Here is a 13,918-nt window from a genome sequence, read left to right as displayed (position 1 = left end):
GTTTCCTTTTAATTCCTTATTTCAGACTTCGTATTTGGTTTTGAAAGCTTTAGATCCACATTACATGGAACTCAGAGGTAGATGAGATTTATTTTTAAAGATGCAGAATAACCAGGAAATAACAAGTTTTGACAGTGGTATGATCTGACAGTTCAAAGAGCATTTGGACTTAGATTAATGTAGCTGGAGCTCTGGTTAATTCAACTACTCCATATAAATTAAGACAAGTTCAGAACCACAAGGTAATATATAACATTAGATGTTTTACAGGAGTAAATTAATTGTATTTAAATAAAGAAGAGATCTTTTTTCCCTACAAGGTTCTTCACTGATTTTTGTTAGAACACAAAGGTAATCCATAACTTGAATAACATCAGAAGTCCACTCCAAATTTGTGTAGGAGCCTTGATAAATCCATGGAAATTAAAGTACAGATGGACAACAGTTTCCTTGTTGGCATGCTCTCACATACTTGGAAATGGCCTAAGCTTAGATGGAGACTACGACCGTGGAGAAGTTAAAAGTGTTGGATTTAACACACCACATTTAACAAATTTTAAAACATTTTCCAACTTCTACGGTTGCTGAGGTTCTGCGCCCGTTCACCTTACCATCCAACTTCTCCTAAATGAGGAAGTAGTTACCACACCTCTGAGCTTCATGGATTCTGGCCTTAATGGCCATCTGTTTCCAGAAGAAGAATGAAAACCAGCTTCCAACGTGGGCTAGGCCATGCCTTGGGCTGTGAATCACCAGTGGCTCTCTCAGCAGGTCTGACTTGAGCTCAGATCGTACAATTTTGTTCTCCCCACAGCAATGCTAACTGGCAATTAGGCAACCTCCTTAAAAGCTAAGCATCACTCAGAACAGACTTCTTCAGAGACATAGCAAATGCTAAACAACAGCCCCACGTGCCTGACTGACTAATGTTCACCTCAAGGCTCATGGCTCCTTGGAGCTGCAAGTTTTGGCTTGGGCTTTTTCCACTATCTTTGAAGGAAATGATATAAGAAGAGAGTTACAAATAGCACCTTCCCTTGGAATATCTCTTTGAGTTTTCAGCTTCTAAGGTTTAGCCACATATAGCTAGCCACTTGGTAAAACGTAAAAAATAGGTTCTTAGCACTGACAGTTAGATTTGTCTTAAAATACAACTTCCCTCAGAGTAATTCTGCGTTGGGTCTTCTTTGGCTTTATGTTTACAAACCGCACAGTAGGCAGAATTTACAAGACCTGGGAAAATTCAGGTCCAAATTATAACCCCTAAATTTACAGATATCAAAGATATCAATGGAGCCTACGTAATTTGACTGTTTTACCCAGATCTCACTAGCTGTAATGGAAGCTTATATCCTTGAATCACATTTAAGATGCAAACTGAACACTAAGTCCTACATCACCTAACACTAAATCCTACTTATGATGTATCCAAGTATAACTACCAGCATTTTTTTTTTTTTTTTTTTTATAAAAACCTTTCTGCTGTAGGAAAGCTAGCTTCTTAGCTAGAAGTCCATCTATATCTCTTCCCAGGTGAGACAATATTACCAAAAAAGAAGAATTTATACTTTGATTTATTAAAAACAACAAGGTTTAGAAAAAATCCTGTATCTGTCAGATGTAAACAACATCTAACCAGTGAAAGGACATAAGCAAATACCACGGAGAAATGTTTTCCCTGGGGCATCTATACCACCAACATCTCAGCAAAATAACTGGAACTCAGTAAACAGCCTGCTAAACACGCTGTTTGGTCTAACTGCATGCAAACCCCCAATGACAGCAACATGAAACAGCATGATTTGTAAGTTATAATGGATTGTATGGTGCTAACAACAACTGAATCTGTCAGACCAAAAAAAGTTTTATTGTTGACAGCACGCTCAATTTAAGGTTAACAAAATCAGCTAAAAGTTAAAAAACAAAAAACAAAAACCACCTCTTCCTTTTGTTGAACTACTTCAGTTTCAATACAGCTAGCACTTCCTTCCTTCTTGTCAATGTTCTCCAGTATTTTGAAGTATCAGCATAACCTAAAGGAACTCAGTAGGAAGACATTCCTCCTAGAGGTTTTGGTATCTAAGAACTATGACATTAAGCATAAAATAAGTATCTTGACAAGGTTAACCAAGGATTACTGGTGCAAGAAAATGATGCCTTTAGTCCAACACGATTATTTCCCCAGCTGATTTATAACTCGGACATTTTCTGAGGAATGAGATGATCTCACATGAAACTTGGCCAGAAGCAGCCCCACATCACAGCAGTTTGTTGGAGCTTCTGATGCCACTGTTTCATTGCTAAATCCATCTTTTCTTCAGACAGACATCAAGTTGCCCTTCGGCATTTTAACATGAGTTATTTCTGACTAACGCTAGCTTGAAATAGCTCCAGAGAAACACAGAGATTGGAGGAAGCGTTTGCATGGATTGCCATTATCTTTCCCAGTTTTTCCTCAAACATCAACAAGCCTTAAATGAACAGGACTGTCTGAGTGTTCAGTCAATGAATAACCAGATATTATTTGAACTGGGTGCAATGGCCTGGACTGAAAATCAGAGATCCTGCATTCGACAAGGAATTTTCAGTCACCCTAGTACTTATGGCTTACACATGGCTGGTCAGAAGGGATGCTTGTCTGTGCTTTCTCCCCCCAGCAAAGACTTTTAGCAGCTTGTGAACAGCTGTTCTGCTTCGGAATAGCAACTTTTAGAGGAAGGGAACACCCCAGGATGCTGACTGAGCTCCAAAATTCAGGCTTGGACAGGAAGTTCTCATTAAACACATTTGTTCCGATAAAGAAGCTTGCACAGTACCATTCATTGAAGCTCATTTGTCAGATGGACTGCTAGATGCATGGGTGCTGAATAACTGATCTTGGCTATTCCATCTCCCCTCCTTCTACAAGGTGCTGAAGCTCCCTGCAGGATACATTTCTCCTATTTCACTGCTTTTAAGAGATCCTCAAACCACTACCAGCAAGGCAGAAGCCTCAGACTAGACCCTACAGTGAATCACTGCCAGGCAGGGTGGAATAGATGGAACAGATAGACAGAAAAAGTTGGGGTTGAAGGGTCAAGCTACAGTCAAGACACTGCTATACGATTCTGGCCACCTGGGCACACCCAGACAATGAAGAAATTTTACAACTAATGTAACCTCAACGAGCTATTTTACCAAGACTAGCCACACTAACAAGATGTCTGCTGGAAAGTCACATGGAAAGGCTTTGTGGGAATCTTTAGATGATTACTTACTATAAAAATTCCTTACTATAAAGCTTGTACTTCTATTTCAGATACACAGCACAGCAGTGATTTAGTCCAGTATTTGTAAGACTACCGGGAGGAAGGAAGATTGCAAGTTGCTCACTAATGCCAAAAATTACAAGGTAATATAGAAAATGGTTGTGGCCAGAACAAGTTGCCCATAGACACTGTTCAGACCTTTCCTGTCATTCTCCAATTTCCACCCAGTGTGTGCTGCCCATTCAAACCCAGTGTTTCCCATTACCCCAGACAGCTGTAGGTAAAGTGGAAAATCCCTTCTCCAATAGTAACTTTGCCCAAAGTTTCCCTTCCCTCGACGCATTTCTATTAACCCAAGGACAACTTTTTTTTCCTCCCCTATAACATACAAGCCTACTACCTACAGCAAGTTGTTTAACCATAGCAATTCTATTCCACTGGCTCTCAACTGATTTTAAACGAAGAGAGTTCTTATCTGCTGAAATTATGTAGTCAGCATGGATTACAGTAACCCTGGACAGCCTCCCTGCACAGAATGAGGTGCTACTAGCAGAAATGAAATTATCAGGTAAAATAAAGATACCAAGCAGCATTTTTGACTGATTTTATGGAGTGAAAGTGAATTACCAAGGTCATTGTATGAACAAGTGACTGTTGAAACAGCTGAGTTGGGAAGATTTGTACAGACTTCCAGAAGAAGTGTTAAAAACAATTTCAGTAGCATCATTCTCAATAAAAACTACAGTTGTGTAGTTGTGTCAATTGTATATACATTGTAACTTTGCTTATTTTATTTTTTATTTATTTTTTTTTGTTAAAACACGTCACAGCACACATTCAGTAATAATGCCTTGACCTTCATCGGCATGGAGTCAAAAAAATCTCTACACAATCAAAATACAGGATTAGAGCCTTAATGCTGCTGTTTGTTAGCATACGAAAGAATCAGTTGCATTAACTCTTCAAATATAAAATCGTTTCAGTCTTACTCTGCTTTTCTCCCAACCAAGCTATCTTATCACACTGATCTCCAATCTGCATTAAAAAACATTCAAGTGACTAAATGCTTTTAAAACCTAGAATACTATCTCCTTATTTAAAAACAAATAAATAAATAATTTTCTTGTTACACAATTACCTGAAGAGCTCTTTTGCTTCAAGGAACTGAAGCTGTGCAAACTGTATAAAACCTGCTTGCTGCAGGATTCGTTTGTACATTACCTATGAAAGAGAAGAGGAGAAAAAAACATATTTGTAAGGAGCTATTCACATGGTACTAGTAATGTCTGTAATAAGTACCTTATAAAAATCACTGAACACGTCACCTTCAAGCAGGACCATCAAGTTAAATGCAAAATAAAGCCTTTATCTTCCACATTTTCTACTGTATGTAACTGAACATACACAGGATCTACTATCCAGACTGAGTTTCTTTTTAGAGATGTGTAAATACAACACTATGCACTAGTACTTACTAAAAACAAAGTCAACGAGAAGCAAATTAAAGTTTTTTTAAATTTATTTTTAATTCAAAAATAACTTCTCTTACATCAGTATGGCCTGCCTCAAGTTTTTGCTTGTGGTATGTGCAAACATGAAGGCTGATGGTTATCTCTAAAGTTCTCATAATTCAGAAGACAAAGACGAGACAAACTCAAGGGTCTCAGTTGACCATAAATATCCAACTTTCTCCTCTTCTGACCCCACTTCCCTAGCAACCTTGCTGGCGAGTTTCACAGCCTCTTTCCCAGATGATCTTATTTGTGATTTTCTGCCTTTTCTCAAAAATACTTTTAAAGCAGTTCAATTTATAAAATATAGAAATCAAACATACATAAAATATTAGTAAGAAAATCAGAAGTAAAGCACAAGAACAGCAATGTGTTGTTATGTTTTATGGTTAAGATCATGACTCGACAGAAAAAAGTTTATAAAAAAATCACTTGAAAAAGAACACGAGATGTACTTTACATGTGAGTTTTTCTCCCTTCAATATGAATGGTTAGTTACCACTAGATTAAATGTGGCTCAAATATTTCCAATAGCAAAAAGAGAATTACTGAAAGGAAGCTAAACAGTGTTTTGAAAGAATCCACCATTTGTGACAACACTGGCATTTTGAAAATACAGCCAGCTAGCCAAATCCACATGCCCTTCATTTTCCCCTCCACCTCTTCCATGAATAAATATGCAGTTTTCTGATGTCTACCATAGTACCTGAATGCTGTTCCTAACTATAGGCTCCTATTTACAATCAAAACACCTACAGAAATAGCAATACTTTTATGAACAAATTCCAGGTGGGAATTGCTGAAAGAGTGAGGCCCCAGGCAGGTAGACTGATAGTCCAATTGCTGATTTTTCACCTTGATTAAAGATCATGGATCGATTAAGAGAACAGCTTAAGTCCATTTAGTCTGTGCACATTTCACTAATGGATAATCCTAAGGAAACACTTGATTGCTAGTAAACCATTAAAACCTATTGATCTGTAAGGCTGTAGGACTTCTTGCCTCTCCAGTGTCAGGAAGAAAAGGGAAAATAAAGAGCAATGTTACCTGGCGCATTTTTTTCAGAAAAATCTAACAAAGAAAATACAAAACAGTAATTCACCACATATGTCTAATGTTACTATACTATATATCCAACTGTACTAATTAAATAAAGCTAAAAGGGAAGTTAAATACAGTAATAAAGTAAAACTGCCTCATAATACATAAGCAAAATGTATAAAATATTTCGCAATTTTAGCTATGGTATTAAACAAATGAATCCAAATTTGTGAACTGATGAATACCTGTCTGGTTACTGCCTAAGGATGCAGATTGAAATCCTTTACCATCAACTACCTGCACCTTGTTCCACCAGGAAACTTCAAAATCTGGTTTCAGACTTGCTAGGGAGGGTTACAATACAAACATTTTTCATCCTATTAAAGAAACCAGAATCAAAAGGTTTTGTTTTGAAGTCTTTTCATTTTTTCCAATGGATGGACTGCTAATATTTACACATTATGAATTAGGATATCGGAATTAAGTTTGAATTGATCTAACACTCTGAAGACACTGCCTTACTTGTACAGCAATCTTTTCAAATAGAAGTTAAACTGTCAATGAGTTCGTTTTAAGTACAGCCCTAAGAAATCAGCTTTAAATTTAAACTGATTAAGTGGTGTTCACTTTCATTTAAGTGTTAATACATCTTCACTTGTCCCTTGAAGTCATGCATGAAAGGGTTGGAAAATGTCTCCTGGCTGGCAGAGACTTTCCCAACTTCTGAAAGATAAACCGATAAGTATCCATGTTGATTTTCAGCCAAGTTTATCATAAGACATTTTGATGTCAAATGCTGAAGATTATGGAAGCAACAGACGTAGAAAATTCTACAGTCTCTCCCAGAATCTTAAAAACAAGCTACATCTATACGCCAACTACACTTAATTTTTGTTTACAATAGGAGAGCCATCTTCTAGAATGAGTTCTTCCAGACTCATCTGCCATAATATTGTAATTAGTATCTTTTAAAAAGGTACTAAACTGTAATCCATCAAAATTCAACACATTATTTATTCCCCTATCATTTTTGAAGGGCAACTGTAGGACTTGAAATGCTTTAGGCAAATTCTGTATTGTTGACTGAATTCACATTAGAAAAAAATGGTGAGAACAAAAGTCTAGCTGCAGAAACTGAATTAAGATTTGTATTAATTCATATTTGAAAAAGCACTAGCAAACAAAGATGACTGCTGAACCTGCAATGGCTGTAGTGAAGCTTTAATTCTCACAGCTGCTAAAAGAAGTCTTTCTAGGATGATCAGCATTACCAACAAGATTGCAAAAAGATTTTTTGTAGGAAGTTACTTTAGCTTTCTGGTCAGGTTTGTGTACAGTTAAACAAGTGTTTTGAAACTAGTGAAAAATGAGAGGCAAAAAAAGAGATACCTATGCAAGATGTGTGTCAATCTAACCAAGGTCTTCACTACCATCAACCATGATTTCTGCAAACTTCAGCTGTCCTGAAAAATTAATAAGTAGCATTCAGTCATTTCATGGTAGCATGGTAGAAAGGCCTCTGTATTCTTTCGATATGATATCCAGCAACGCCATCTCCTTGCACCACTTTGCTTAGCAGTTTTTACTTCACAATAATTCTCGATGTTTGAAGACAAAGAAATTTTCATGTAATATAGCAGAGAAATTTGTAGTCTGCAGGGGCTATAGCTTAAACAACAGGTTAGAGCTACTAATGCTTGACCTCCTTCTTTCCAGTAACACCAGTTGCACAAACAGTTCTGTGAATGTAGTACTTTACTGTTTCCAACCCACTATTATTCTGTACTATTGGAATATATGCATATTTATGCTGATATAAAGAGAGACAGCGTGCACTTGTGTATGCATGCAACAACAACGCAGTACTCAACTGTAGGAAAAAACCCTATGCCCTCAAGAACTCTCTTGACTGAGTTAGTTACGTGTAGACAACAAAAGCCATCCCAAACTGGGGAAAATACAGCAGCTTGTGGAAAACAGGTTTTCCCTTGTACAAAATACTGCCTGTATCAAGAAGTTACAATTGCTCTTTTGTAAGGATAAATTATAGCTCCTGGATCAAGTGTCTTAACTGAATACCTCGGTCTTCCTACCTCTGCTAGTACAAAATGGCAAAATAAATCCTAGAATTTGTCAGCTACTCAAGAATCAGTAAAAGCTTGCAAAATAGATACCTGAAGATATCTATGAGACAGAAGTTGGAAAGGAGCAACTATGTGATCAGGTAAAGTATGACAAAGAAATTATGCAAAAGATGCACGCATGCAAGGCATGTAATTTGGTTGTACTCCATCGGATTTATATTATGTGAGACTACAGTAAAGGCAAGACTGATGTGCTTGTAGCAAACCTGTAATGACAGCATTAATTATCAGAGGCACATTAGAAAGCAAGCTCAACATGTTATATTTCCAACTACTGATGCGCTCTGAAAAATTGGACTACCTTGTCAACAGCTAAGCCAAATTTAATCATTTTAATATGAGTCAATGGGAGACTATCAATTTAGGCTGGTTAGCATCAGTCTGTAGGTACAACTCAGAACCACAACAGGTTGTTTTGCATACAAGTAAATAGCTTCCTGTTTTTCTACCATAGCATTCACCCAAAGTAACTGAACACCCTTAAAAGCACAAAGTAAGAAAAAACTTATTCTAGGAAACAGTAATTTCAGGAAGTAAGACATTCAGTGCACATAATGCACACGTAAGCAGAAAGTGACTTATCCTAAAGACAGAAAAATCCTAAAAGCAAGAAAACTTCAGAGGAATGAGATTCCATATCAATTTCAGATAAAAAATTGCAGATAAATCTGTGGGAAAAAAACAACCAACGACAAAAAAAACAAGACATCTTCCATGCTAATACTCATAAACTGGAAATAAATAATTAGAAAATTAATGCCTATGCATGATGACCTTTAATCACATATTCTGTTCTCTCAGAAGAATTTTGTTTTGATTCTTTAGATTGCAAAGGAAAGCTTGGACACAAGGATGCAATGCAAAACTGAATTCTGAATTTGCTGAAATGCTTCAGTACTTTTTAAGTACTAAGATAAAACTATCTGGTACTAAGATAAAACTAAAAATAAAAGGAGGGAAGTGCTTTTCTGGCCAAGCTTTTTTTTTTTTTTTTTTTTTTTTAATAACTTGCAGAGCAGCCTCCCAGCCACTCATTCTACAGAGGAATTAAGAATCCCTAACATTTTCATTTAATTTATAGACTTCTTCCTTCCAAAGGCACTGAACAAAGTTTAAATGTTGAAATAAGAATAAAATTACAATCTTCTTAAAATTAATATATATATATATATATATCCTGCCAGACTAATTCATTTTGGAATTACTTCAGCTGGAAGTAATGCAACAGATGCCACTTTGAGGGCAATGAAACACTCTGAAGTAGCTGAAAATAGAAAAAGATTAATTTTAGCTCTGCATATAGGTTTCCTGTAGACTACAGATAGTTTCAAAAAAGAAAGCAAGCATCCAAAATTCATTCACCTGCTTGGTGAATTATTTTTACATTCTAAAACACTGCTCTGGAATAAAATGATTATTCCTTTATATTACAGAGATTTCATTCGACTTCATCCAAGTTTCAGTCTCTAAATCACAGATAGGAATAAATCCAGTAGCATATCTATGATAATATAAACCCAAGGTAGAAGGAAATGACTAAAAATCTCAGTAACCAAAGATCTACTAAAGTCACTCTCTTTTTTGAAAAGGGTAGAAAGGAGGACCCAGGGAACTACTGACTGGTGAGCTTCACCTCTGTGCCTGGGAAGATCATGGAACAGATCCTCCTGGAGCAACATCATGGCACACGCAAGACCAAGAGGTGATCTGAGGCAGCCAGTATGACTTCACCAAGAGCAAATCGCGCCTGACCAATCTGGTGGCTTTCTGTGATGGAGTGACTGCATCAGTTCACAAGGGAAGGCTGAGCCATGTCATCTACCTGGACTTCTGTAGGGCCTTTGACTTGGTCCCACATGACATCCTTGCCTCCAAATTGGAGAGAGATGGATTTGAAGAGTGGACCATTCCACCAAAAAGGAACTGGCTTGCAGATAACACCAAGTCGAGTGGTGCAGTCAATACAACAGAAGGAAGGGATGCCATCCGAAGTGACCCGGACAAGCTCGAAAAGTGGGCCCACATGAACCTAATGAGGGTCAAGTTCAAGTGCAAGGTGCTGCATGTGGGACAAGGCAATCCCAGACATGAATCCGTACTGGGAGAAAAACTCATTGAGAGCAGCCCTGCAGAGAAGGAGGAAATTCTTCACTCAGAGAGTGGTGAGACACTGAAACAGGTTACTCAGAGAAGCTGTGGATGCCCCATCCCCTGGAGGTGTTCAAGGCCAGGCTGGATGGGGCCCTGGGCAACCTGATCTAGTGGGTGGCATACAGGCCCATGATGGAGGGGTGGTGGTGGGGGTGGAATTAGGTATCTTTAAAGGTCCTTTCCAACCCAAACCATTCTATGGTAAGATACTCTTTTGCTGCACTGAAATCTTAACTATTCAGTTACACACCAGTACAAGCTTGGAACTACGATGTACTTGGTTTAGATTTCCCATCACTTAACTTCAAAAGTGTAATACCGTGGAGTTTAAGGCACAGTGAGAATTTCCAATACAAAGTCAAACTTAAAAATTCTAATTGGAAGTATACTTTTTTAAAAAAAAAAAACAAAAAAAAACAAAAAAAAACAAAAAAAAAAAAAAAAACAAAAAAACAGCAACTAACAAGTGAACACAGAATGATAAGCACTGCAGTATTTTTTCCTATCCCTAGCTTTTGGTTTTGTTTAGTTGTACAAAAGAGAAAAAAAAAAATACCAAAACCAACAGAAGAGCAGCATCCAACCCTGCAAACATCATGGCCATTACAAACAAACGAATTCAGTTGCACATCTATTTCCTCAGGATGAAACCATAAGACATATTAGTTAGATTCCTTTTCAACGTAAATCGCTCTCCCATCTACTACAGTCATTTGACCATCAGCGTACATAGCCCCCCCACCGTAGATTTACATTTTCATGAAAATTAAAGGACAGACCTGAAATTTCTCTTTTGGAATATTTCTTCGAGCTCCTTTTGCTAAGACAAGGGCTTCTTCCACTCTGTGACTAGCTAGAAGATCCTGAATCTGTTTCTCCAAAGGCAGCGGCACCAAGATATACACACCCTTAGTAGTAGCAACAATCACCTTTCCTGGACAGAGCAAACAGACATATTTCAGTTTATAATCTCTGCAGGAAAAAAAAGATTTTTAGAAATAAGCTTTAATATTTGCTATTTAAGATACAAGAACCTAAATAGGGTTAAAGTTTTAAAACTTGTATTTCTTGTTAACGTATTTACCAGGTAGTACAGATTACCTGTAAGTTGGCCCTCACACAAATATAAGAGTTTTATTTATTTACAGCAGGTTTTATTCACTCTAAGTAAATGAAATGGCTCATCATAGGAGATGACAGCCAAGGTTGTACAGGTCACCACTGTAAAACTATTGCCCAGATTCAAGACAACAGAGACCTGTAGCTGCTAGTTTATTTCCTCAGGCTTACAGTAGGAAATTGTAAGCTGTACATCAAAGGTAACTAGTAACACACAGTTCACAGTACTAGAGTTTGTAACTCTCTTAGAAAGAGGAAAAAAAAAAAAAGAGTGATGCAATGTATTCCACACTTAGTCGTATTTTTCAGGTAACATCATAATTCTCATATTTCTGTTTAAAAATTCTTTATAAATACCTACTTCTGAACCTTTAACAGATATTTTAGTTAGTAGCCCAAAAGAACAATTTTAAGATGTTACAACTGCCAGGAAAAGCAGTGGACAGATATTCATAGCTCACAATTATGGACTCATAACACCAAGCTAATACTGTTCCTTCACAAAACATAAAGCTAATAGTGTGTTACAGTAGAGAAAATAAATTATAAGAAAAAACTCTAGGCCCACACACTCCTATCTGACAATGGACTTGACAACTGTCATACATTTTGCTAGAAGTGTTGAATTTTGGATAACAAACACTTTTTCATACCATAGGCACAAGCAGCAGGAATCTAACCACAAATGTATTTGCAAGGGAAAAGTGACAATGGTTAACATGCTTGCTAGATATTTTGTTTAAGAAGAACAAATGGAAGTGACTGTGCCCACACTGAGACTGTTCCAGAATTACAAAAAAGCATCCTTTGGAATACCTTCAAAGTCCTGCAGAATGTGTCCTTCTTTAAAAGGTAAGGTTTGCTTTTGCTGCTGGTCAAGCATGCTGTGCACTGTAATGAACTCCTCATCCAGAGCAACAACGTAGGGAAAGCACAAAGCTGCTCCAATCACGTTCTCGGACCAGTGCACAGGGGCTCGCTGTGAAATGCCATCCACAGTTGCAAACATGCCTACAAGAAAAGAAAAAAAGCTTGAGGGTTGCACTAATCAAAGACTATTCCCTCCCCTTCCCAGTATGGATACCAGGGTATAGAAAGAACAGGCCCCAAAGAACAGATGCAGTATCAGATAACACAATGACAGTGCATCATAGCTCCTTGGATCTTACACACCTGTTGGTTTGTTCTGTTCGAAGTTTTGCTTTATTCTTTACCCACAGAAACAAACACCATGAGAAATGAAGAGAGGAATACTGAAAAGGCCTAACAAGAACTATTTGGGTTATTAAAAACAAAGTTTAAAGAATTATGCCATGTTCAAAATCATTCATAACAACAAATATTTAGTGAGATATTTAGTGAGATCCAACATTCAAACAATACAAAAAATATTGTCTTAAGAGCTGCAGTTCTGTGCTGCCTGACCTATCCCGCAATATAGGAATATTTATTCTTTGCTGTGTTGCATGCCTGAAGAGGATTTTAGTATATAGACAGTTATTTACTTCATCACTTTTGCCATTGCAAATTTTTCACAGGATGAGAGTTGAGTTTCTTCAAAAGAATTACTTCCTGTAAGGTGCAATCAATCATTTGAAAAAAATCTGAAGTTATGTATAAAACATTTTCACAAAAGCCAAGCACAGATTAGACATAAATATCATAGAATCACAGAATAATTAGGGTTGGAAAAGCCCTCCAATATCACCTGGTCCAACCACTCCCCTGCCACCACTGTCACCCACTAACCCATGTCCCCAAGCACCAGGCCCAACCTCTCCTTGCACACCCCCAGGGACGGTGACTCCACCACCTCCCTGGGCAACCCGTCCCAGTGCCTGACTGCTCTTCCTGAGCAGAAATGTCTCCTCATTGCAAACCTGAACCTTCCCTGGCACAACTTGAGGCCATTCCCTCTAGTCCTATCGCTAGTTACCTGTGAGAAGAGGCCGACCCCCAGATCCCCACAGGTTCCAACAATGCCTTCAATGTAACAAGATTAAATCCAGTATCTTCAGTTAATTTGTGTTTTTCTCTACCACTTCCTGTCTATTCTCTTCCAGAGAGTTTGACTTGCTTTTGAACAATATGCCTTTTTATTTCTTGTACTTGGTATTCCCCAATTCTATTTCCTGAGGCTTCTAGCATTAACTTGAAGAAAAATCCCAGTCTGAATTTACAAACATTGTTCAGCAATTTTGACCATGAGCCATCCTGAAGCATGATGTAAATTTCAGTTTTAAACATGAACAAAAACCACTTAGAATCCGTACTTTTTACACTCAAAATGTGACTATGGAAATTGTCCTACAGCAGGAATAAGCCACTTGACAGCTGGCAGAATAAGTCTGAGCTCTAAAGAACAGAGATTAAAAGATTATGTTATTCCATGTACAAAAGCTCTTCCAAACAGCGGATAATGAGGTAAGGGTAGCTGGGTAGGAGGGCCATATTGAAAGTGAAAAAAAAAAAAAAAAAAAAGATGTGGTTGTAGATTGTTACAGAACCCTGGTATAGAAATTAAGATTCTGAATCCTTTAGAGAACATTTGAAATGATCAGACCCCTCCTTTGAGTAGGGGTGCTAGACAAAGCCATCATTTCACACCTATTAGCAAATAATGTTATTTACTTTCACACTATAATGATTCAGCTTTTTTTTTATCAGAGCACCTTGCAGAAAATACCATCGTATGCGCTCCAAA

The 13,918-nt window shown here is 37.5% G+C and overlaps 1 protein-coding gene across 3 annotated transcripts in view; it reads right to left on the bottom strand.

The window, feature by feature from the left end:
* TGFBRAP1 (transforming growth factor beta receptor associated protein 1) overlaps positions 1 to 13,918 on the bottom strand; it is a 31,915-nt gene that overhangs the window by 12,076 nt on the left and 5,921 nt on the right. For all 3 annotated transcript variants that reach the window (XM_084506198.1, XM_084506199.1, XM_084506200.1), the window contains exons 3-5: positions 12,031 to 12,225; positions 10,875 to 11,029; positions 4,387 to 4,469 (exon numbers count right to left, since the gene is read on the bottom strand). In XM_084506198.1, the coding sequence (XP_084362324.1) occupies positions 4,387 to 4,469; positions 10,875 to 11,029; positions 12,031 to 12,225 (433 nt within the window). The remainder of the gene's footprint in view (positions 1 to 4,386; positions 4,470 to 10,874; positions 11,030 to 12,030; positions 12,226 to 13,918) is intronic.

This window comes from Aythya ferina (genome assembly GCF_964211825.1).
Source record: "Aythya ferina genome assembly, chromosome: 1".
Classification (NCBI taxonomy): Eukaryota; Metazoa; Chordata; class Aves; order Anseriformes; family Anatidae; genus Aythya; species Aythya ferina.
The sequence above is the reverse complement of the archived record's forward strand: the minus strand, read 5'-3'. Positions and strand labels throughout refer to the sequence as shown.